Source organism: Ascaphus truei, chromosome 2, assembly GCF_040206685.1.
Source record: "Ascaphus truei isolate aAscTru1 chromosome 2, aAscTru1.hap1, whole genome shotgun sequence".
In the NCBI taxonomy this organism is placed as follows: Eukaryota; Metazoa; Chordata; class Amphibia; order Anura; family Ascaphidae; genus Ascaphus; species Ascaphus truei.
Window position 1 is genome coordinate 100898370 of NC_134484.1, and position 25275 is coordinate 100923644.

The 25275-nt window shown below is 39.6% G+C and overlaps 1 protein-coding gene across 7 annotated transcripts in view; it reads left to right on the forward strand.

The window, feature by feature from the left end:
* The window catches only part of PPP1R42 (protein phosphatase 1 regulatory subunit 42), a 79975-nt gene that overhangs the window by 14974 nt on the left and 39726 nt on the right, over positions 1-25275 (forward strand). For 6 of the 7 annotated variants that reach the window (XM_075583845.1, XM_075583855.1, XM_075583827.1 and 3 more), the window contains exons 3-7: positions 4309-4475; positions 4967-5105; positions 5937-6053; positions 20128-20245; positions 21102-21230. In XM_075583845.1, coding sequence (XP_075439960.1) covers positions 4309-4475; positions 4967-5105; positions 5937-6053; positions 20128-20245; positions 21102-21230 — 670 coding nt within the window. Of the gene's footprint in view, positions 1-4308; positions 4476-4966; positions 5106-5936; positions 6054-12560; positions 12646-20127; positions 20246-21101; positions 21231-25275 lie in introns of those variants that run through there. The other variant, XM_075583857.1, reaches the window with a different exon arrangement.

Sequence of the window (25275 nt, forward strand, 5' to 3'; positions counted from 1 at the left end):
CTAAGGGAAACTAGTCCTAAAAGGTCATGCTTCCTGTTAGCTTCTCCGTACTTTGAATGTTACTATATAGTACTTGATTGTGTATTGTGACCATTTAGATATAGAATTTTTCAAGAATGAGATGTGTGAGGGCAGATATATAATTGCTGTTCTTTAGCTCTTTTAGGTCGGTGTTCCCATGACACATCAACTTTCACTCTGCTTTCACAATAAATTACAGTGAAGCCTGAACATTTTTGGTTTTCAATAATAACATAGCACACTTTAACTGGTAATTGGCGTGTTCACCTTGGCTTGTTCACCTCTGTCAGTAGAGTTTTTCCTGTTATTTCTGGGAGTTTACAGAAGTCATTGGAATTTTTTTTTAGATTGTTTTAGGACACAGGCCTAATAACATTTAGGGTGACATTTAATCCTTCCATTGCTAGAGGGCCTACTAATTTATTGCTAAGCAAATACATTGATTATAGTTTCCCGGTTTAAAATGGAACCTTTGGGAGCAAAAGTATTTCTGTAGCAATATTCATAAAGTCTGTTTTTAGTGTGTGGTTTTTTTTTTGTGTGGTTTTTTTTTTAATCACAGAACACTACAATCTGTTGTCTAGTGCTAATTAAGAAAAACGGTGATAGTGCAAAGTGTTAAATACTAAGGGGATTATTACATTCCTTTGAAGGAAATATTTGTTTTATTGTAGTAGGTTCTTTCTTGGGCATGTTTAAGAACATCTATTTTGATAAGTACAGTGCTTTTCTTTAGTAGTAATGAGTTAAAGCTCTTTAGATAACTATTCCAGTGCTTCTTCTGGATCCTATACATACGGTGATCACTTTCTTTGGGCCAACATGAAAATGAAACATGAACTTTGTATGTGAGGTCTGGTCTATGTGATCTCAAAAGCTCATGTGCAACAACATCAGGGATGTAGCTATAGTCCACGCTCTTTGGGGGCCCGTACTCCCTGCCTTTTGGCAGAAGCAGGCGGGAGGAGATGATGATACGTGACGGCAGGGAGATGATGGTTGCAGCGGCGGGCCGCCAGCCTTGATCAGAAGAGCAGCCGGCAGAGAAGGTAGGAAGAGTTGTACTGAGGCAAGCAGGATAGCCGGGGAAGAGCGCACCCCGGTGGTCTGACCTGGAAGTCTTTCTTCCGGTATCTGCTGCCACAGCGAGCTCCTCACTTTGTGCTGTCTTGTTTGCCTCGGTACAACTCCTACCTCCTCTGCCGGCAGCTCTTCTGATCGTCTCTGGCGGCATGCTGCCATCCCATCATCTCATCGCCGCGTACCATCATCTCCCCGCCAAAGGTAGTCATGGGAGAGAGTGCTGGGGGGAGAAAGAGAGCTGAGGGAGAGAGCGGAGGGGGGAAGAGAGAGAGAGCTGAGGGGGGAGAGGGAGAACTGGTGTAGGAGAGAGAGATCGTGATGGTGAAGAGGAGGGGGAGAAATGATGAGGTGGAGAGAGCTGGTGATGGGGAGGAGGGGGAGAGAGAGAGCTGGGGAGGAGGAGTGGGAGAAATGATGAAGAGGAGGGATAAAAAAATTGCAGTTAGTATTAATGGGGCCCTGAAAAAACTTTTCCCCGGGGCCCATGCATTTCTAGCTACGCCACTGTATGACATTATGAAAATGGCTCTATTTACATGAATGTTGCTTCAAAATCGCCTTGATACATCACCACCTAGATTCTTTTGCAATTCGCGTTTAACAGAATAAGATGGAAATCTAAAAAAATGAAAACAATGAAAAGCTGGTGAAAAAAACAATGTTAAGATCAATATTGAGAGGTATCACATTCTACAAATAATACGTACCCGAGGTTGCCATGAAATTGAATACATTTAAAGTTAGTCCATGTTGTGCTTATCTATTTCTATCAGGTTATGTTAGGACTTAAATTTAGTTTTTTTGGGGAGGGAATTTTGAACTGTAAAGTATGTAATATATGGTGTTTTCTAAATAAAATAAAAAAACCTCAGATTAATGGCTAAACCAATATATTCCAAAGCACCGTTCAGGCAGTTTTCTGAGGAAAATCCCCATACACTTCAATGGCAATTTGTGTCAGAGAGCAGCCAGACTTGCAGCTTCGGTGTATTTAGAATTACCGCCTAAATTTTTTCTTCAACCACATTTGTAGATAGGTTGCAAAATAAAGCAATGTTTATTTTGCAAATAACTGGTCAAAAGGCTACACCCTGAAGAGCAAAGTACAAGTTATTGCTTTCTTTCTAGTGTGCCCTGAGAATTGTATGATAGTTTTGTGCGTTATATTTACTTGGTAAAACAGTATTTCATAAGTGGTCATTTGTATGTCAGGTACACAACAATCATATTTTGCTTTTGATACCTTTTAATATCAATATATACATTGCTGAATCTGTTGTAAAATTATTTTTAAAATATGCATTGACTCAATATAAAATATTGATACAGTAGATATATTTGACAAAGTTGTGTTTTCATAATTGTGTGATTTAATAATAATAATAATGATCTAATTCTAGATTAATGTAGTTACTTAAAAACAAATGATCTGCATGATCACATTATTTAAGGAATTCTGTTTTATCTTTCACAATGTTGACCTGAAAAGAAAATTTTAAGCAGACAATATCAATAGAAATTAGGTTAAAGACATCTATAAAATGAACCTTTTTATCTCGATGAATACTGTATCTTTTTCCCCACACCTCTGCAGCTCAGTGAGTCACAGAGAAGGCAGTGTAACCAGGCCTTGTGTCCAATCAGGGGCAAGGGGCTGGTTCCTGCTAGATCTGTACGTAAGAGGTTGTACTTCCTCAATTTAATCAGTTGCCTCAACCTTGAGAGAGGCTAGTCTACCCTTGTTCAGTTGGGCAGGGTTCTGCGTACTGTGTGCCCTCTCTTAGGGGAGTGGTGGGAGACTGTTCCCCTTACTCTATCAGTGAGTAAGGGAAGAGCTGGGACTGCTCCTGGTGGCCTGTGGCTGGGAGTGAAGGTCCAGGGACATCCTGAGGGTGAAGGCCCTAATCTCCAGTATCCTAAGGTTGCTGTGTATGCCGTGCAGTGTACAGTGAGAATCAAGTGTTCCAGTTGTTCATTATACCTCCTTGCCTGAGACTGAAATCTATGATGGGGGAGAGTGAAGAGTTCTCTTGCAGGGATTTCACCCCGCATCCCTGGGGTCTGCACGAGATGGAGGCGCTGTCATCGTGCGTATGATTCAGTTATGCCCCAGAAGCCTGTTCTGATATCCCCTACCATCATGTGGGAGACTCAGATCAACTGTAAGCCAGCAGGTATGCACCACACTACTCCATGTAACAGTATAGTTTTCCCAGTACTAGACCCTATCTGCGATTGGGGGGGGGGGGGGGAGAGGAGAGGAGGAGAACAGGGTTACATAAGAATAATGCTATTAAAACAGATATGATAAAAAAATAATGTTTCCAATTCTCTAAACTGGTTGCATACCAACTTAGTTTTAATATAAGTTTGCTTCAAATGGCCCCAAAAAAACATTTGAGCTAATGAATCTAAAATCTTATTCAAAATTTAGTGTGTCTTAACATGTATTCTTCCTTTATTCTTTATTTCTATTTTTTTATGCAATGTTATTGTTTTCCCTCTCACAATGTACTGCCCTACGGAATAGGTTGGCGCCATAAAAATAAAAGATGATAAAATAATAACAATCAGGTCATACTGAATAAGGCCTGTAATCCTCACAAGTGTTTTGGTGCATGATGTATTGTAGAAACACAGTTCAATTGTAATGACATCTACTGTCAACCTGTGTGGTAATACACAAATTACTTATCCTCTCCAAATCTTAACCTCCTAAAGGGCAATTCATTAGATAAATCAAATATCGTAACTAATCTTTTGCAAAAATACCAGCACACAGGTTTCTGCATTAGGCCTCGTCCATGGTGAAAAGGAGCGCGCTACCACTCATGTTGCTCGGGCTATTTCTGGCCAGCTAGTTGCACGGGGGGGAGGGCGTGCGTGCCTGTGACGTCACGTGAGCAGTTCACCCTCATTGGCTGAACCGCACACGTGACCGGCCCATCGCGCGACAAAGACTAACATTTTTTGTCTCTGCACGCATCGCGCCTACCCACGCTCACGCAGTGTGGATGCTCAGATCCAGGTACATTGTTTTGATCGCGCAGCTTGCGTGCAATCACCCTGGACGCGGCTTTAGTGCACCTGTTCAAAGTATAACTGTATTGCCATGTGGTATATAAACATTAAATGGATGCATTTAAAAGTGCAAAAATATTATTATTTCACAATATGTAACGTATATATTTCTTTTAATTCCAGGAAGACCTTTCCCTGTGCAGAAATCTCACCGTGTTATATCTTTATGACAACCGTATTAATCAAATCAGAAATCTGGGATTTGCATCAAATCTGACACATCTGTATCTGCAGAATAATTGTATTTCCTGCATTGAAAATTTAACTGCATTGAAAAGACTTGAGAAACTGTAAGTTGCAGTGTTATTTTATCAGTTTTTAACAATATTTTAAATTCTTACGAGAGTTTCTAGCATCCTGCTTCTCACCCATCTCTTTTAGCATCTTATCAGTGCACCTTATTGCTTCTTCCTTCAGCTTGCTTCTACTAATCCAAAAAATAGTACCGTCTTTTTTTACCCCGCATTCTATAGAAACAGACAAGTATATAACGAATTATAAATCAAAGTGGAAATGCCCTGGGTCAGAAAATATTAGAGCATTGGTGGGCCAAATGACATATCCATGGGTTCAGCCTTCAAGCTTTTTAACATGTTCTATTATGATTTTAAAGTTATTTCTCGGAGTTGTTTGGTCTTAAATGAGATATGTTCCTGAGTAGTACTCAGGGAATATGGTGATCCTAGGCAAATATCTTTTGACATACAAAAAGGTTTTGCACATGTTCTACTTTATATAGATCACAGACAGTATTTTAAACACATTATTCTTATATTTTTAGGTATTTAGGTGGTAATTACCTCACAGTTGTCGAGGGGCTAGAAGGGCTTGAAGAACTGAGAGAACTGCATATTGAAAGTCAGCGACTTCCACCTGGAGAGAAGCTACTGTTTGATCCAAGAACGCTTCATTGCCTTGGGGTAAGAAGTAGACACACTTGTGCATATTTTCTGTTAAACAAACATGGTGCTAGTGTGTGAGGCATCAATTTAGAGTGTTTTCTTCAAGTGATTTTTTCCTCCCGAATATGACTTTTTAAAAATTATAGATGGTGTTCTTCCGGTTGATAATTCACCAACATAGAAATTAATTAATACAATTAGTTTGTTGATAGCATCATTCCTTTTGCTTTGAATTATGTTTCATGTATACTTTTAAATTATTAAAAAATATTAATCTTTAAGATGCAACATAAAGAGCAGCCTGTTGTAACACAGGAAGAGTGATCACACCTTGTATGACAATCGCCACAGCTTCTCACTTCTATTTATATCTGGGAAAGTTGCTGGGATCAAACTCAAGAGTTACCATCTAGAATAGAGGAAGTGGTCTCTGAGACCTAGTGAAGATTCCATTCTGGTTGCTGAAGCATAACCTGTAGTATACACAGCTAGCATAATTCAGGAAATGACTTGCAAGCACACCAAGATCTGTTGTGTATGTATTAATCTAACAAAAATGTTACACAATCAAGTACATTAAAACATAATGCAGGTTATTGTTAATCTACACAAATATATAAAATAGTTCACACTCCAATAACATTCAGAAATCTTATTGCATTGTGCGGTCCTTAAATGTTTGAACTACAGCTAATGTTAACAGAAGTAAATGTTAGAGTTGGGGATTGCTAAAGGACGTCTTGCTATTTCTAGATATCATTCACTTGGTGGCTAATGTAGGAGTACTGCGTGTTAAGTTAATTGATAGCAACATTTTATTTTAAAATAATCATAATTTGTTTCTTACAGAAGTCTCTTTCTGTGTTGAATATCAGCAATAACAATATTGATGAGTTAAAGGAGTTGGCAGTTTTGGAAAATATAACCCAACTTGTGGCTTTGGACAATCAACTTCAAGAAACAAAGGTAATTTTCCTTGGCAAAACATTACACGTTTGAAAATGTATTAAAGGATATATGATGGTACTATTTTAGCATATAGAGTAGACAGAGAAAAGGTAAGGTATTACATAGTTATATAGTTGAGGTTGAAAAAAGACATACGTCCATCAAGTTCAATCTACTGTATGCTAAATTTAGACGATAGATACTTTATCCTATATTTGTACTTACAGTATATTGATCCAGAGGAAGGCATACAAAAAACCCCAGTGAAATATCATCTAATGGTATTTCGTAAGGAGAAAATTAAATTCCTTCCTGACTCCAAATATTGGCAATCAGATTACTCCCTGGATCAACATCCTTCCCATCTTTACTTATTTGGTATATTTCTGTATTTTGTCAAAAGATGACCAACCTTCTTTGCTTTAAAAAAAAAAAAAAAAATATTGGATCTGACATGACAGTTTCCATGGGTAATGAATTCCACATTTTAACTGCCTTAATGTAAAGAACCCTTTCCTTTTATTGCTGGTGAAATCTCCTTTCCTCCAACCTTAAGGGATGAACCCATGTAATTTGTACTGCCCTTGGGATGAATAGTTCCTTTGAAAGCTCCTTGTATTGTCCCCGAATATATTTGTGTATAGTTATCATGTCCCCTCTTAGATGCCTTTTTTCTAATGTAAACAAATGTAATTTAGCTAGCCTTTCCTCATAAGTTAGATTGTTCATCCCCTTTATTAATTTGGTGGCTCTTCTCTGCAGTCTCTAGTTCCATAATGTCTTTTCTATGGAGTGGTGCCCAAAATTGTACTCCATATTCAAAATGTGGTCTTACTAATACTTTATAAAGGGGCATAATTATGTTTACTTTCATCAATTGCCCGTTTAATGCAAGATAAGATTGTTTGCCTTTGCAGCTACTGCATGACTTTGGGCACTATTCCTAAGCCTGCTGTCTTTAAGCACTCCTAAATCGTTCCCCAACAATGATTCTCATATTTTATAATTTAATATGTAAACTAGCTGATATACCCGGCGTTGCCCGTGATGTAATGTTCTGGCTCCCTCATCGTCCCTCTCAACTCCCTTCCCCCCTCTTCACAGCTGTTCAGAGCCGCGCCCTCCTCCCCCCACTGTTCACAGCCCCCCCCCCATTCAATGCTTTGTTTCCCCCCCCCCCCCCCGTTCACAGCTATGTGCCCCCCGTGTTTTTGGCAGCTGAGCTGACTGAGAGGGGAAGTGTGTGTGTGTCAGTCAGTGAGTGTGTGTGTCAGTCAGTGAGTGTGTGTGTCAGTCAGTGAGTGTGTGTGTCAGTCAGTGAGTGTGTGTGTCAGTCAGTGAGTGTGTGTGTCAGTCAGTGAGTGTGTGTCAGTCAGTGGGCTTCCCCCCCTTCTCTCCTGACTCCCTCTCCCCCCCCCTCTCTCTGGACTCCCTCTCCCCCCCCCCTCTCTCCTGACTCCCTCTCCCCTCTCTCCTGGCTCCCCCCCCCCGCTGGGCACCGCCATCTTACTGGGGGCAGCTGCAGGAGGAAGGGGGTCCTTCCCGGAGGCTGCCTGCCCACTGCCTGTCCCCCCCGCGCGGAGCTGTGTCGCATGCTGCTGCTGGCCGGGGCTCGGGTGAGCCTGGTGGGTTAGGGGGGGAGGTGAGCTGGGGGGGTGATGGGGGGGGGAGCCGGCGGGGAGGTGAGCTGGGTGAAGAGGTGTGTGTGTGTGTGGCCGTGTGTGTGTGTGTGTGTGTGTGTGGCCGAGGGGGAAGGTGAGCTGCGGGTGAGGAGAAGAAGAGAGTGGCAGTTGGGTGACGTCATAGAGCCACCAATCTGATTGGCCAGAGGCTGAGGACCAATCAGATTCACCGCATCTAGCACCAGACTCACAAATTTCAATTTTATTATATATAGATTGCCCATTTATTCTTGTTTCCCAAATGCATAACCTTACATTTATCTGTATTAAACCTCATCTGCCATTTACCTGCTCAAGTTTCCAGTCTATCCAAGGCCTTCTGGAGAGAAATTACATCCTGCTCTGATTTTACTTCCTTACACAATTTTGTATAATCAGCAAGGATGGAGACTTTGCTCTCTATGCCAACCTCAAGGTCATTAATCCTAGTTATTGAAAATCGATTTAAATCCTAGTTGGCAAAATCTGCCTCTCCTTTTCTAAGCCCGTCTTGGTTGCTGACATCTACTGCCCCCCCTAAAGCCCATCTACAGTCCCTGACTGATATCACCCAGTTTCTTGGCTCCATTTCCTCTCTGAATGAGAAGAGTGAGCTGCTAGTTCTTGGGGATTTCAACTACAATTGGCCCGACCCTAAAAACCACAAAATCCAGATACAACTCAGTCACTTAACCTAACGCAACTAATTTCCCAACCCACACAGACAAACCTGAAATCTCACAACTATTCCTTGCTAGACTGGATACTCTACTCAAATCCCATCAGAATCCAATCCTCTGGCATCCTTCCTGACATTTTCAGTGACCATGCAATGTACTGTGTAAGGAAAACTAAACCACCCCAATCAAGCCCTAAAGTTCTCTTCACTAGAACATTTAGAAACTTTAACCCACAACAGTTTCTGGCTGACCTTACCAACTGCCCTTGGTACAGAATCGACTTAATTCCTGACCCCGATTCTGCGATCGACTATTTCCAATCCGAGTTCTTAAAACTCTGTGATACCCATGCTCCACTACGCAGAATAAGAGTACGGGGGCCCACCTTCCGTGGGTTACAACTGACCTTATAGCACTCTACCATTTCAGGGATGCCTTATGGAAAAGCTACAAAGTAACTGACACTACCAAGGATGTTAACTACAGATGCCTGCGGAATATTTGCACAAGGCAAACAAGACATGCAAAAGCACAATATTACTCTGAGAATCTTCACCAGAATATATAAATCCCAGCTAACTACTGGAAGGTTATCAACAATATATTCCAGCCTTCTAGCCATCAACAACCAAGTAATATCATTAAGGAGGATATTACTCTGACAAATCCCACTGACATTGCAAATGCATTCAATGATTACTTTGTGGGGTCTGTGTTAGAGACGTGTGCAGAGGTACGCAATGGAGACCGTTTAAAGTGAAACTAAAATTAGGCTTTATTGTTCCTGTCCCTTTAACACAGCAGAACATTCAAAATAAGCCAAAGAAAACCATGCTCCGTTTTGGAGAATATCTACACATGTAGTCCAGCCCTCTCTAACTGGGTGGTTAGCTAAGCTATTTACCAGACCCAAATATATAAACATATATACAGATATATAACAGTCCCATAAGAAAGTCTTATCTGTATCTTGTAGCTGTAGGGGAAGCCTCTCTGCTCTCCTGGGTCAGCACCTTTGTGTGCTAAGGCAATGTCTGTCCAGGTATAGTCTGCTCCCCTTTGTCTTGCTGTCAGCCTGCAGTCTCTTTGCAGCTCAAGACATCTGTCCTCTGGTCGGTCCAGTGTCCACTAAGGAAATCCTCTGGTCTGTCTTTCCTAGGTCAGCTCCAATTGTGAGCTCAGGAATCCTCCTTTCCTGTCCCAGAACAGGCTATTTCTGACAGAGTTCTGATTAGACAGGTGTAGCTGGCAGGTGGAGTTGGGTAATTGCTGATGTGCAATTAATCAGCACACTGCTGGATTAGAGGCACGTTTCTTAACGGGTAAGTCCCTGTTACAGTGTGCTACTAACTTATTAGCGAAACCCAAACCACAAACATGGACCTCATTCTGAGAGTACCCCTATAGCCCCACCCTTTCCCAACACTGCTCACAATTTTCAATTTGTCCCAGTATCCGAAGAGGAGATTACATAAGTGCTCCTCAAATTAAAACTAAGCACCCAATGTGGACCTGACTTACTGCAATCTAAGTTCGTAAGACTTGGTGCCCCAGCCATTGCAAACCAATTGCTTCCATAGTCAACTCTATTCTGTCTGCAGGCCATATCCCTATGACCTGGAAAACTATCAGAGTTGTCCCAATCATCAAAAGTGGGGACAAAAACACTGTCTCAAACTACATGCCAATCTCTCTTCTCCCAATACTATCCAAAGGTAATGGAAACATGTGTTCACTCCCAATTAAGCGATTACTATACCAAGACAAATTTCCCTAGACAAGTCCAATCTGGCTTTCGCCCCAAACACTCCACAGTAACTACCCTGCTAAAAGTTTGCAATGAGATCCTGTGTGGAATGGAACTGGGACAACTCACTGGTGCAATATTCCTAGATTTTGCAAAGACTTTTGATACTGTTGATCATGTTATCTTGCTTAACAAACTCCAGTGCTCTGGAATAGGGAAGCATGCTTTAAATTGGTTTCATTCCTACCTATCAGGTAGATACCAACATGTGTCTATCTCAGGCTCTAACTCCAACCCCTTGGATATCACCTGTGGTGTCCCACAAGGCTGTGTTCTGGGGCCCATACTCTTCTCAGTGTTCATCAATGATCTTCCTACAGCTTGTAAGGGAGCTTCAATACACATGTATGCAGATGACACAATCTTATATGCACACAGCCCTAGCCTCTCCGACCTTGAACATATACTTCAATCTGACTTTTTGAGACTTTAAAATTGGAATTCCCAAAACAAACTGTTTTTAAACACTGACAAGACTGTAACAATTGTATTTGGGACCAAGGCTACATTTTTAAAGCTTCCAATGACTGAGCTCCAGGTCAGAACCAACGCTAATACCACCCTTACTCCTGTTACTAGTTTTCAATTCTTGGGCATATGGTTTGACTCCCATTCAACATTTGTGATGCACATTGATACCCTGACATCGAAAACCTATGCCAAACTAGGTGTACTTTACAGGAGCAAATCCTCCCTAGGTCTGCTGGTCAGAAAGCGTATCGCACAGCAGGTGCTAATGCCAATTATCGACTATGGGGACATAGTATACGGCTCAGCACCCCAAACCTACCTTAGCAAACTTGATACCCTCTACAATTCAATATGCCATTTTGTTCTCCAATGCAACTAAAACACACATCACTGCGAAATGCTCAAAGAACTAGATTGGTCCTCACTTGAGTCTAGGTGCAAAGCTCATCTTTCCTGTCTTGCCTTCAAATTCTTTCTGGGCAAGCTATCCGTCTATCTGAACAAGCTCCTCATTCCTACCACATGCAGTACTTATCATCTGAGATCAGACTCCAAAAGACTGTTCATGATCCCAAGGTTCAGCAAAGTATCCAACCGCTCCTCCTTCTCTTACCGTGCACCCCAAAACTGGAACATTCTACCGGAGACTCTCGCAGCCACCACCAGTCTAAGGTCTTTCAAAACTGAAGCTGTCTCACATTTGAATCTGGTCTGTAACTGTTACATACACCTATAACATATATTATCTCTAACTGTGCATGCAATGTCTTGTATATAATGTATACCGTGTTCACTTACTGTATGTAACTATGTACTGTAACCATGTATTATTTGTCATCTTAACTCTATGCCCAGGAAATACTCGAAAACGAGAGGTAACTCTCAATGTATTTCTTCCTGGTAAAACATTGTATAAATAAAATAAAATTAATAAACAAGTTAAAAAGATACAAGTGATACCTTTTTTAATAGCTTACCAGTGGTTAGAGAGAGTGCAAGCTTTTAGTAATCTTCTAAGGTCTCTTCTTCAGGCACGCTTTACAAAATAAACTGGAATTGCATGTCATATTTATATAAGGCTCACATCCTAGTAAGATACAGATGTAAATGAGTGTGGTACAAAAAGTGACAGCAATGCAAAAAAGGAAATGTAAATGGGTCAGGAATTAGAATGGAGGTGTGAGGCGCCTGGGCTATGAGAACAGGACTACAGTATATGGCAATTTTGCATTAAAGTGAAGATACAATGAATTTATGTAGTTGTGTCCTGTGTTTCATGTATTAATAGTCTGCATGAGTTAATATTCCCATGTGTTCCTTTCTTTCTATGTTCTAAAAGTTCCCTCAATAACTTTCACGTTCATGTCCTTAATATTATGATCGGGGCTACAGAAGTGCTGACTTACAGCTTGTTCCTTTTAAAATATTTTTAGATTGATGGTGTAGCGATGCCTATTCATTCTCATTGAACTTAATGCAGAATGTTTAAGCAACTTAAAGCATTTGATAAAGTGTGAGCGAGGTAAACTCTGGAGAGAAAAAAAACGACCTATTGTCTTTTAAACTAAACATGGGCAATTAATAAGCTGTTTGAAATAAAGACCCAAAGGGCACATTTATCAATGTGAGTTAGTGCTGGAACGGATGCAATAACCTGTATCTGCACTTAATGAATGTGCCACCAAGTGCCTTGTAAGCGGTTATAACATTTTGCTAGTCATACAGGTGCTATTAACATACATTTATTCTGGCCATAACATATTTTATTAGATCAGTATAAAATCTTCATAGTTTATAACGTTTATGGCCATAGAGGTTTCTTCCCCGAATATTATAGGTAGGCTGTTTGTGACCTATAATTGATACAAAAGCACAAAAATGTAAACTGTTTTCTTATTTGGTTTAGATTTTTTTACGATTAAATTGTGGAAGGAAGCTGAATATAAAAACGTTAAACTACAAACACTTTTCAGATTATTAATATTTTGATTGTGAGTATGCAGTTAAAATATCCTCCAGGGAGCTTTATATTCATGTCTTTTAATAATGTATTCAACCTCTGCCCAATATTGATTATTGAAAAACATAATCAAAAAGATGGATTCGTTTTGTTCAAATTTTAGTCAGGGACCAGGACACACAATATAGATTTTTTTTTTCCCACAGAGATTATGACAAGTAGTCAAACTAGTGACAAATTGCTGTCTGAAGTCATAATTAAGGAGGGGAGTTACACATTTCCAATAAAGATTAGACCACATTGTTCCAATACAGGTTCATAACTGCCCAGCATTAATTGTGGAGAAGGCTATTACCAGTGTTACATCCCTCGTGTATGGATGTTTACTTGTTCTTCAAGATTGTGCAGTAAGCTTCTAAGTGATGGTCTGACATGATCATTTATCAAACAGAGACAGCCAAAAAAGAACTTGGTCCCTCTAGTAATAGTTATTGAAAGGCTGGAAAGTGAGAGCACTTTATTAAAGACAGGAAGGCAATAAACAACTAGAGCGTATCCAAAGAGGTAATCATATTTCACCACAGGATTAGTGTATTCTAAGATAAACATACACTGGGACCAGCATGTTCTGGGTCATTTATCAAGTGAGTAACGGTTAACAAAAAATGCTGGAGAGTAGCAATATATTCATCATATCCCGGTGGTACAAATTGTGAGTTTCTAAGTAATGTATCATTTTCTCTTTTCCTTGATGAACAGTATAAATCTAAAAACCACACAAATAAACACTACTGACCTAAGATTTTGTTTTGCATGTCATGAAAGTGAGAACAGTGAGATCAAAGAACAATAATATAGACTTGAGACCAGAAGTTTTCTTGCATTGCTTAGTTACATGTTTCCTACAGCTACACAGGCATAGGCTGGAATTGGCTTGGTGTGGAATATGTCTGTTCCTATGGGATTACTTTATAGGGATTAGTATAATGTCTTTTTTTTGGTTGCTGAAACATTTAACTTGGATTAAACCCAAAAGACCTAGTTTAGAAAAAGATCTGCAATTATGTGTATCCTTCTAAAAATGCCAACTTGTGATCCACCCTGGTATTTTGATTGCCATAAACTGAGTCTTTAATTGTACAGTATTAAACATGGCAGTACTAGATATGTTATGATGCGATAGACAATTTACCACCTTACACTGGTGAATAGAAAATCTGAAGAGCTGTTAACAAAAATGGCTTTGAAGTTACATAGTAGATGAGGTTGAAAAAAGACATGCGTCCATCACGTTCAACCTATGCTAATTTTAGACAAGAGATACTTTATCCTATAGCTATACTTACAGTATATGGATCCAGAGGAAGGCAAACAAAAAACCCCAGTGATATATCATCCAATGATATCTCATTAGGGGGGAAAATAAATTCCTTCCTGACTCCAAGAATTGGCAATCAGATTTACTAAATTCACATTGAGTGAGGGAATTGTAGGTTACTTCAACTCACACTATCCAATTCAATGAAGCATATCAGAGACACTCTCTCTCTCTCTGATTAGACCTGGTACGGGTAGTAACCTTCAACGTCAATTCCCCCGAGCAGGCACAGACTCTCCCCAGGGCATAGTCATAAAGAAGAGAAAGACTCTTATGGTGTAGTATATTTCAAAAGATTGTATTCATAGACAAACAAAGTGGAAATGCACTCACAGCAAACAAGCAAACAAGTGGAAATGCACTCACATTTAGCACTCCAAAATCGTGTATTGTACGAAATCCCAGTCTCGGCGTTCTCTAAGCCGCCGTCTGTGTTCGCGTCTTCTGCAGACGTCACTTCCGACTGACGATAGTAAGGGCGGAAGTACCCACACGATCTATCCCCGGCTGCCAGGAGGTCTCAGCGTTCTCTTAGCCGGCGTGTGTGTTCGCATCTTCCGCATACGTCACTTCCGACTCATGATGGTAAGGGCGGAAGTACCCACACAATCTATCCCTGGCTGCCAGGACTCCCTGTGACCTTGGGCAAGTCACTTTATCTCCCTGTGCCTCAGGCACCAAAAAACATAGATAGTAAGCTCCACGGGGCAGGGACCTGTGCCTGCAAAATGTCTCTGTAAAGCTCTACGTAAAACTAGCAGCAGTATACAAGAATATGCTATTATTATTATTTATTATAAATCCATGCTCACTATTACTAATAATTTTGTTTTCCATTAGGTATTCCTGACTATTATCCCGTATTAAACCTTCAAGTAGCTTCCCCACTATTGAAGTCAGGCTTAGAGGTCTGTAATTCACCATTTGTGATCTAGATCCCTTTTTAAATATAGGCACCACATCAGCTTTACGCCAATCTTGTGGTACTGAGCCTGTGGAAATGGAGTTCTTGAATATGAAATGTAATAGTTTGACTATTACTGAATTTAACTCCTTGAGAACTCTTGGATGTATGCCATTGGGGCCAGGTGCCTTATTTACTTACATTTTACCAAGCCGCCTATGAACTTCTTCCTCAGTTAACCAATTGTTCATTATATAGAGGTTGTGGCTTCCTCCTGTGGCACTACAATTGAAATTGATTCTTCCCTGGTAAACACAGAGGTTTATCTCCAATAATCTGCCTGCCCATCTCACACTGAAAGGGTCCTATATTATCTTTTCTGATTCTTTTGTTATTAAGGTACTTAAAGAACCCTTTAGGGTTGATTATTACTTTCTATTGCAATCCTTTTTTCATTATCCATTTTTGCTAATTGAATTGCCCTTTTGCAATTTTTGTTACATTCCCTATAATTCTGATATGCTGCCTCCGTCCCTTCTGACTTCAAGAATCTAAACGCCTTCCTCTTCTTGTCCATTTCCTCCCTACCTGTTTATTTAGCCACATTAGTTTAGAGTTATTTCTTTTATACTTATTACCCAAGGGTATACACTGATAAGTGTGCTTTTCTAACAATGTTTTAAAGACTTCCCATTTATCTTCTACATTTTTCTCTGCAAAAACATCATCCCAATTTATTCCTTGTAGGTTAGTCCTCACTTTATTAAAATCTGCCTTTCTAAAGTTTACGGTTTTTGTTGAACCCAAGTAATCTGTTTTTTGATAATTTATTTCAAATGAGACCATGTTATGATCACTGTTACCCAAATGTTCCAGGACTTGAATATTTGCTATTACTTTTCCATTGTTTGATATTACCAAATCCAGTATTGCCCCTCTCCTGGTTGGTTCCTCAATAATTTGCGCCAAATCCTGTATTGCCCCTCTGTCCGGATAATTAAAATCCCCCATTATGCAAACATGACCTGGTTTTGATGCCTTCTCCATTTGCAAAAGTATTTTAGCTTCCTCAATCTCACAGAAATTTGGTGGTTTATAGCATATCCCTACAAACATTTTCTTTATACTTTTACCTCCACTGCTAATTTCTATCCACAAAGTCTCTACATTTTCCTCATTCCCTTCATAAACATCTTCCCATATAATAGGTTTTAGATCCGGTTTAATATATAAGCATACACCACCCCCTTCATTTGCTCAATCCTTCCGAAAAAGGGAATAACCCTCTAAATTAACTGCCCAGTCATGCATTTCATCCCACCCTCTTTCAGTAATACCTATGATGTCATACTGCTCCCTTGCAGCTATTAATTCAAGCTCCTCCATTTTATCTGTCAGGCTTCTTGTATTAGCAAGCATGCATTTAAGTTTTTTTTCAGCCTGTACTATTATCTTATCTGCTCCTTCCTTTCTGCACCAATTTGGTTTAGTCTTTAGAAGTTTTCATATCTGTGTTTACTATGGGTGTCTCGCTGCTTGTCAAACTCGTACTTGCTCCCGTTCTACCTCCATAACCCCTTGCTATTTCCTCATCTATTCTATTTGGTTCGTTATCTGTTTCATTCCCCTCCCCACTCCATCCTATCCATCCTAGTTTAAAATCTTCTCCAACCTTTTCAACATTCTCCCCCCTAGCACAGAAGATATATGTATGTATGTCTTTATTTGCCATTAATGTACATGGCACTTCACAGTAGTAATACACGTGACAATCGTATAAATTAGTTATTTATTTATTATTTATTTATAAAATATTTTACCAGGAAGTAATACATTGAGAGTTACCTCTCGTTTTCAAGTATGTCCTGGGCACAGAGTAAAACAAATAGTACATGGTTACAAGTAAATAACAAATAACTACAAATAACAGATCATGGGAATAAGTGCTTCAGATATAAAAGTAACATTGTGGAAGAGGAGTCCCTGCTCCGAAGAACTTACAATCTAATTGGTAGGGAGAATGTACAGAGACAGTAGGAGGGCATTCTGGTAAGTACGTCTGCAGGGGGCCAAGCTTTATGTATCGTGTATAGTAATACCCATTGTGCTACTCATATGCTTCTTTAAGCAAGTGTGTCTTGAGGTGGGTCTTAAAGGTGGATAGAGAGGGTGCTAGTAAGGTATTGAGGGGAAGGGCATTCCAGAGGTGGGTGGCAGTCGGTGAGAAAGGTTTAAGGTGGGAGAGGACTTTAGATACAAAGGGGGTAGAGAGAAGACATCCTTGAACAGAACGCAAGAGTCGGGATGGTGTATAGCGAGAAATTAAGGCTGAGATCTAAGGAGGAGCAGAAGAGTGTAAAGCTTTAAAAGTGAGGAGGAGAATTGTGTGCGAGATGCAGGATTTGATAGGAAGCCAAGAGAGTGATTTCAGCAGGGGAGATGCTGAGACAGATTTAGGAAAGAGTAGAGTGATTCTGGCAGCAGCGTTAGGGATAGATTGTAGGGGAGACAGGTGAGATGCAGGAAGGCTAGAGAGCAGGACGTTACAGCAATCGAGAAGGGAGAAAATGAGGGCCTAAGTCAAAGTTTTAGCAGTTGAGTAACAGAGGACAGGGTGTATCTTTGTAATATTGCGGAGGAAAAAGCGACAGGTTTTAGATACGTTTTGAATGTGAGGGGAGAATGAGAGAGGAGTCGAGTGTGACCCCTAGGCAGCGTGCTTGGGCTACTGGGTGAATGATGGTACTTCCAACAGTAATGTGGAAGGAGGTAGTAGGGCCAGGTTTGGTAGGAAGTATAAGGAGCTCTGTTTTTGCTATGTTAAGTTTAAGTCGGCGGAGGGCCATCCAGGATGATATCACAGAGAGACATTCAGAAACTTTGGTCTGTACAGCAAGTGTAAGGTCGGGTTGAAAAGTACATTTGTGTATCGTCAGCATAGAGGTGATATTTAAACCCAAGAGATGTGATTAGGTCACCCAGAGAAAGTGTGTACAGAGAAAAGAGAAAAGGTCCCAGGACAGAGCCCTGGGGTACACCGACAGAGAGATCGATAGATGAGGAGGTGTTGACAAAAGAGACACTGAAAGTACGATGGGAGAGGTAGGAGGAGATCCAGGATAGAGCTTTGTTACGAATACCAAGAGTATGGAGAATGTGAAGGAGAAGAGGGTGGTCCATGGTGTCAAATGCTGCAGAGAGGTCAAGTAGTATGAGCAGTGTAATAACTTCTGTCTTTGGCCGCATGGAGGTCATTAGTTATTTTAGTGAGGGCTGTTTCCATGGAGTGAGCAGTGCGGAAGCCAGATTGTAGAGGGTCTAGGAGAGAATAGGTGTTGAGAAAATGGAGCAAATGAGAGAATAAAAGACGTTCAAGGAGTTTGGATGCAAAAGGCAGGAGGGAGACAGGTTGATAGTTAGAAAGACAGGTAGGGTCAAGCTTGCTGTTTTTGAGTAATGGTATAAATGTTGCAAGTTTTGAAGGAGGAGGGCAAGGTAGGGCAAGGTACCAGAGTAGAGGGAAGAGTTAAAAATGTGTGTGTACGATGGGATTATAGTAGGAGCAAGAGGTTTTAGGAGGGAATGGGGTCAAGAGGGCAGGTGGTAGAGGGAGAAGATGAGATTGGCAGTGACACATCCTCCGAGACAGTGGAAAAAGAATCAAGGAAGGCAGGTGGAGAGTTAGGAAGCGGTGTGAGATGGGAGGAGGAAACAGAGGGGATGTTCTGACATGGATTCCACCTTTTCCTTAAAATAGTCCGCAAAGTCCTGAGGTGAGATGGCGGAAGAAGAGGAGGCAGCCGAGGGTGGTCTGAGTAGAGAGCCAAAGACGGAGAAGAATCGGCGTGGGTTAGACTTGTGCTTGTTGATTCTTCATTGAGGTGCAATCCGTCCCTAGTATAAAGATTGCACCTCTCAGGAAAGTAGTCCCAGTGCTCTAAAAACCCAAAACCTCCTTCCTACACCACTTTCTTAGACATGCATTAACCTCCCTAATCTCTTACTGTCTCCCTGCGGTAGCCCATGGCACTGGTAGTATTTCAGAATATACTACCTTGGCGGTCTTTGCCTTCAGCTTTTGGCTTAGATCCCTGGAATCAATTTTTAGGACCCTCCATCTTTCTCTAACTTTGTCATTGGTGCCAACGTGTACCAAAACTGCCGGGATCAATCCCAGCCCCTCCCAACAATCTGTCTACTCGAACTGCAATGTGCGTACCCGCAATTATGGCTTGCTGTCACGGTCAAGAATTAGGAAAGGACCAAATAGGTCCAGTGACTAATGTATAGCGCTCTATTGAAAAAGATCTGAAGTGACCAATCACATCGTGATCAACTAAATACTGCTATTGACTTGCCATTTTCCTGCGATCTCGTTGCAATCAGCACTATTGGAACATCATGAATAAGGCCCATAGAGATTATTTACTACTTTTGAAACACATAGCAACAAGCTTCAGCTACTAACAGTCAACTCTTCATACAAAATGCAGTCTAGACTAAACTAGGATGCCTCAAAAGAAATTAAAATATAACTGTTATATTATATATAATTAGTCATTCTCTACATAATTCCTACATCAAATAGATCTACGCCTGAAATCCCAAAGGATATTACCTCTCACCCATGTAGTTAAATCAGGGGGAAAGACATCATCTTTAGTATAAAATTGAAAAAGACCTCTCCAGTACCAGTGTAGTCGCACTTTAGGGATATCTAGAATTCTAGACTTAGATCTATAGATTTAGGAGTTTAATTATGAGATGTAGATAATATTTTTAGTTTCTTCTGAGACACTTTTCATAGTCATTACTATAACTCTGCCATCTCTTTGTTCAACCCAATGCAACATATATATATTTTTTTCAATTAATGAAATGTAGAAGGGTGATAATTTCTGATAGTGAGTGAGAACATTGAGTGTTATAGAATACATCAACTATAATTAATACTCATAACTGCTTTATGTAATGAAACTTTTAATTAATTGCAAATTATGCTACACTCTTTACATAAATAACAAAGAGTGTGTAGGCATGAATAAAGCCACGGGTTTAGTTTCTACTCAAAGTGGGTTATTCGATTACTTTCAATCTGAAATACTGTATATACAACAAGTATGGTCAACATTGCCACTTGCAAATTGATTTTCATAGGAAGATGTATTTACAAAAACATGACCAAATATATGATGGTGTAATTGTATATGCTGGTTTTGTACTTTCTTCAGGATCTGGAATTTGTTTTAAGCAAATGGTCAAAGTTGTGGAGGATGGATCTCAGTGGAAATCCAGTTTGCCAGAAACCAAAATACAGAGACAAAATCATAGTCATCTCAAAAGCTTTGGGTAAGTGAAGATCTATAATTTTTTCCCCATAGATTTCATATAACCATACAACCCTATAGGCACTAGGAGAAAGCATTTTATTATCTAACATAATAAAAGATTGTAAAAGAAAATGAACAGACCGTTACAGTGAAAGGTGTTGTACTGTAATAAGGACATTTATGTAAATCTGGAGCAAAGTGTCGGGTGCATGGTAAACAAGATCAGATATCTACTGAAGAAAGACACTCCAGAAAACTGCAACAATTGTGTTTATTTAATGTGTCAATGTTTCTCTACTAAATATGGACCTTTCTAAAGACCAGGTAGAGGTGCAAGGCAGTATGAGATTTTGTCAGGAGAAGGAAGAAAGTGCTAATTGCACTATACAGATTATTGCTGAAACCTCTAGGACACTGCCAAATTCTGGGATCTAAATTTCCAAAGGGACAACTAAATAAAGGTGGTCCAAATAAGATAAACTACAATGATGTATGATTTGCATTACAAGGATAGACTAAATAATTTTATTAATTATGCAGAAAGTATGGAAAGGAAATTTGATAAAGACTTTCAGATCCATAATAAATTACAAGGGGATAGTATTATCTATAGAAAAAAGAAGCATTAGAACAAAGGTGTATTGAATTTCTAGCTTTATAGACTTTTGTTAAAATCTTCTCTAGATATGGATTGGGTGCATTAATAGTGTAGGCATTAGGCGTAATAGTGGATATAGTAGAGGAAAAAGGCTTAGAATATACACAAGGGAAATAGAATAGGAAAAATATGATTATACGTTGACCATAGTAGATACACGGCAAAGGCGCATTTTTTAATGAAAATCCTGAACCCATTTGTTTTTTTTCTTCAACAGAAATCCTCGATGGAAAAGAAATTAAAGAGATGGCCAGGCAATTCTTAGTGAACTGGAAAGCATCAAAGGATACCAAGAAGAAAAATAAGGAAGAGAATACCATAGGACAATTAGTGTACCCACAATTATGTGAGCTATGTATTTCGTTATTACAAAGATGACAATAATCCATACATGTTGTGCAGATGATAATAATTCTGCTTTTATTACTATTGTACGTCAGCTGCTTGAATGGTGCCAGATTGCATAGCCAGCAAAAGGCAATACTAATATAAAAAGGTAATAACATCATGGGCTCTATGTATCAAAGAGAAAATTTTGTTCCAAAGTCTTGACTGTGTCGCAACTTGTCATGATATATACTTGCACCATGCAGTGCCTTTGTACTAATCTAATTTGTCATTTTCGGGGTGTGCCTGTGTCATCCTGCGATGAGATAGGGAATTTATTGAGAAAGTGGGAAGAGTTGCAGTGGACTAAAATGAGCATATTGTGAGAAATTCAATCGCAAATCACACGGATAGTAGCAGGATATGCAGTGTAGTAGATGCAGAAATCAGAGACCTTTTGGTCAAAAGCCAAGTACAGAAAGTTTCTCCACTCAAAAGAAGAGAAAGCACACCATAGTGCAGACATGCAATTTACTAAAAGAACACACATGAGATAACAATATAGCTCTCACAAATGCTATATTGCAAGCGTTTAGACCACCCTGGGTCAAGGAATCAGCACGAGGGACGCGCACCCGTCACTGTCCTTCCTCCACCCAAGACTTTTGTCCATAAGGTCTCTGATTTCTACATCTACTACACTGCATATCCTGCTACTATCCAGAGTTTTTTTTAAACCCCACACTGCCTGTATTCATGTGAGTGGGAGAAATAATTGTTTCCTCTAATAATACTTATGTGTTGCTGTGTTGCACTATATTTCTCCCCCCTCCCCCCACCCCATAAACCTCTGAGTATTTGCGCACTGTATCCTGTGCCTATCTTTTAACCATATTGGCATAAGTCTATATTACAAAATGTGTGGCTTGCGTTGCTTTTCTTTGCAGTTTTCTGCATTGGTTTTCTCCACCACCTTAAAGGGGATGAGCATGCACAAAATTCTAAAACTTTATAAATACACTTGATAAATGTGTTGCGTTTAAGACAAAATAAAATGCTATTTTTTTCACAACTGTGTCGGCACACATGTAACTTTTGATAAACAGAGCCCCCATGTGTTGCATATCTGAAAAGCCCTGTGTGGATTAAAAGTTTATAATTTATTAACTATCTCTTGGTCCAATAAAACGCATCCTACTACCTACTCCAACCTCCTTTGTTAATTTACTACATGTATTGGCCCAAGAGAGGGCCAATACGGCTACCCACCCTTCTTTCTCATAACATAATCTGATGAAACTTGCATAGCTAAATGCAATGCCATTGATTCCTTTTTGAAATACATTTTTTTGTAGTCTGCAGTTGAATGTTAGGATACTATAATATTTAATAATATAAGATTCATTTACTTTTGTCAAATGTGATCACTGTCACTAGCTTTTAGTCAAAGTTAGAAAGTTAGCATACCATACATGGGAACAATCTGGTATGCGGACTTGCAAACTTTGACTCCATCTTTTGGGGATATGAATTCACAAAGTTACCAAAAACTTTAGGGATATTGTTGGCTTTAGTGACTAAAAATGAAGGCCTAATTGAACTCAAAAGAGGACCCCTATTATATTATAGAGGTAGAGAAAATGGAGGCATCAGTGGAGCAGGCTTCATCGTTAACAACATAGTAGAGTATGAAAGCTAATTGGAAAGAGAAGCCAGAATTGCTATTTAGTTGTCAAAGAGACACAGGCTTCAAATAAGTCTTGTACAGAATATGCTCCAATATATACTGTCACACAGAGTGAAGTGGAAGACTTCTACCATGAAATCAACCAACTTAACAAAGGAAATTGTCGCCAAAATCATTATGGGAGATTTCAATGCAAAGATTGGTGCCCATCACAAAACAAAGCATCAGTTGGTAAGTATGGTTATAGTAACAGGAATGAACGTAGAGACAGGTTGGTGGAATTGGCAGTATGAATTCATGAATTGATTTTTGTAAAGAAGAATCGAAGTAAAAAATGGACTTGGAATGGACCCAATGGAATCAAGAATGGAATTTACCTTATCCTAGCTAACAAGACATTTGTGATTGAAGACTGCACAGTCCTTAACCATTTTGACACGAGGAGTGATCACCATTTGATTTACTGCAAATTACATCTGAATGCAAAGATGGAAAGAAGAAAACTGATCAAAAAGAAGACAATCAAGAATAACTGCAGAGAATTTCAACTAGTAGTGAAAAATTGCTTCAGCTTGCTCGAAATGCATGGGGATACTGTAACAAATAATTATGAAGAGTGCAGTTTAAAGCGCAGGAAAAACTGGAGGAGTTGCTACTAATAAACAGGATAAAAAATATCTGATGAGACAAAGCAATTACTGAAGAGGAGACAAGAAATAATGCAACCCCAAGAATAAGAATTAAAAATGCAGAGCTGTGCAAGACGATCCCCAAAGGTGTAAGAAAATTAAACTGTGACGAAGAAGACTATTGAAGATAACAAAAGACTATATCGAAAAAGACGAAGCAGCGACTTATGAGTAGGAAGAAACAAATCATTGCACTGAAACAAGGTGATGTATCAACAATAAAAGACTGTGCACTTTTTATAAAGAGATTTGAGGACTTCTACATGAAATTGTACGCACTGATAACACCGGTCATACTCCAGCAGAGGAAGAGTGAGAGGAAACCACTAATGATGTATCATGCAGCCTTCCAGAAGAACTGGCATAAGCAATATAATACATGAAGAGGGGGAAGATGGAATTATAACTGAAATCTTGGAAGAAGTAGAGAAAATCCTGGCAAAACCTTTTACATGCTGCTTGAAGAATAACAAAATTCCAGAACATTGGAGCAATACCAGAGATATCCTCATCCACAAGAAAGGAAACAAAGAACACCTCAAGAACTACAGAGGCGCCAGCCTTTATTCTAAAACTTCGCCCGGCGTATCGATCTGAATACCGGGTCATGACGCGCTATGTTTTCCAACCGTATAGCAATTGACTCGGGTTTCTATTGGGCGCAGAAAATTGCATTTTAGCGTTGTCTGCAATACCGTCTAGAAACTCAAGTGAGCTGTTGTCTTAAAAGTCTAATAGCAATTCAACCTACTGTACAGCCGTACAGTTCTGCCCCAATTAAATCCGAAACATTATAATTAAACAGATCAACCGTGTGTGCCGGGCGGCGCGAATGCGGCATGAACTCGATTTATAGCGCGTGGAATACAGGAGATGCAACGACAACGGCTCCGAGAAGTTTTAGAATAAAGGCTGGCGCAGCAGTACAAACTAATCAGTCAACTTCCAATCACTTACAATATTTTTATGAAGATACTCACTAATCAGCTACAACAGACTTTGGACTTCTCACAACCAAGAGAACAAGCAGGATTTTGTAGTGGATAAAATACAATGGACCACATCCAAATTGTTCAAGAAGTGGTTGCTCGAAGTAATGAATACAATCTACCACCCTGCTTACGAATCGTAGATTCTGAAAAAGTATTTGATTCTGTCTACAGTTCAGTGGTTATAAATGCATTAAGAAGACAAAGTGTTGAAGAAGCGTACATTGATATTATAAAGAACATATACAAGAATGCAACATCAACCATTAGATTACATGAAGATAAAAGCAGGATGAGAATCAGCAAAGGAGTGTGACAGGGAAACACCATGTCACCAAAGCTTTGAACGGCAAAACTTGAAGAATTGTTAGACATTGCATTGGGGGGAAAAAGGAACCAAAATCAACAGTGAATACTTGACTCACCTACGATTTGCAGATGTCATTGCTATTTTTGCCACAGGTACAGTAGACCTCCAGCAACAAATCAGAGAACTGGCCAAAGCAAGTAATAAAGTGGGCCACCATATGAATCTCAGCAGCGATGTTGAACAAATATGTAATCTCTGCACATATCTAAATTATTGGAATAGAAGAAGATGAAGAATATGTCTACCTTGTCCAGCAAGTAACAAGGGATGAGAACCTTTTGAATACAATTCATAGGAGAATGAAGATGGGATGACTGCATTTGAAAGAA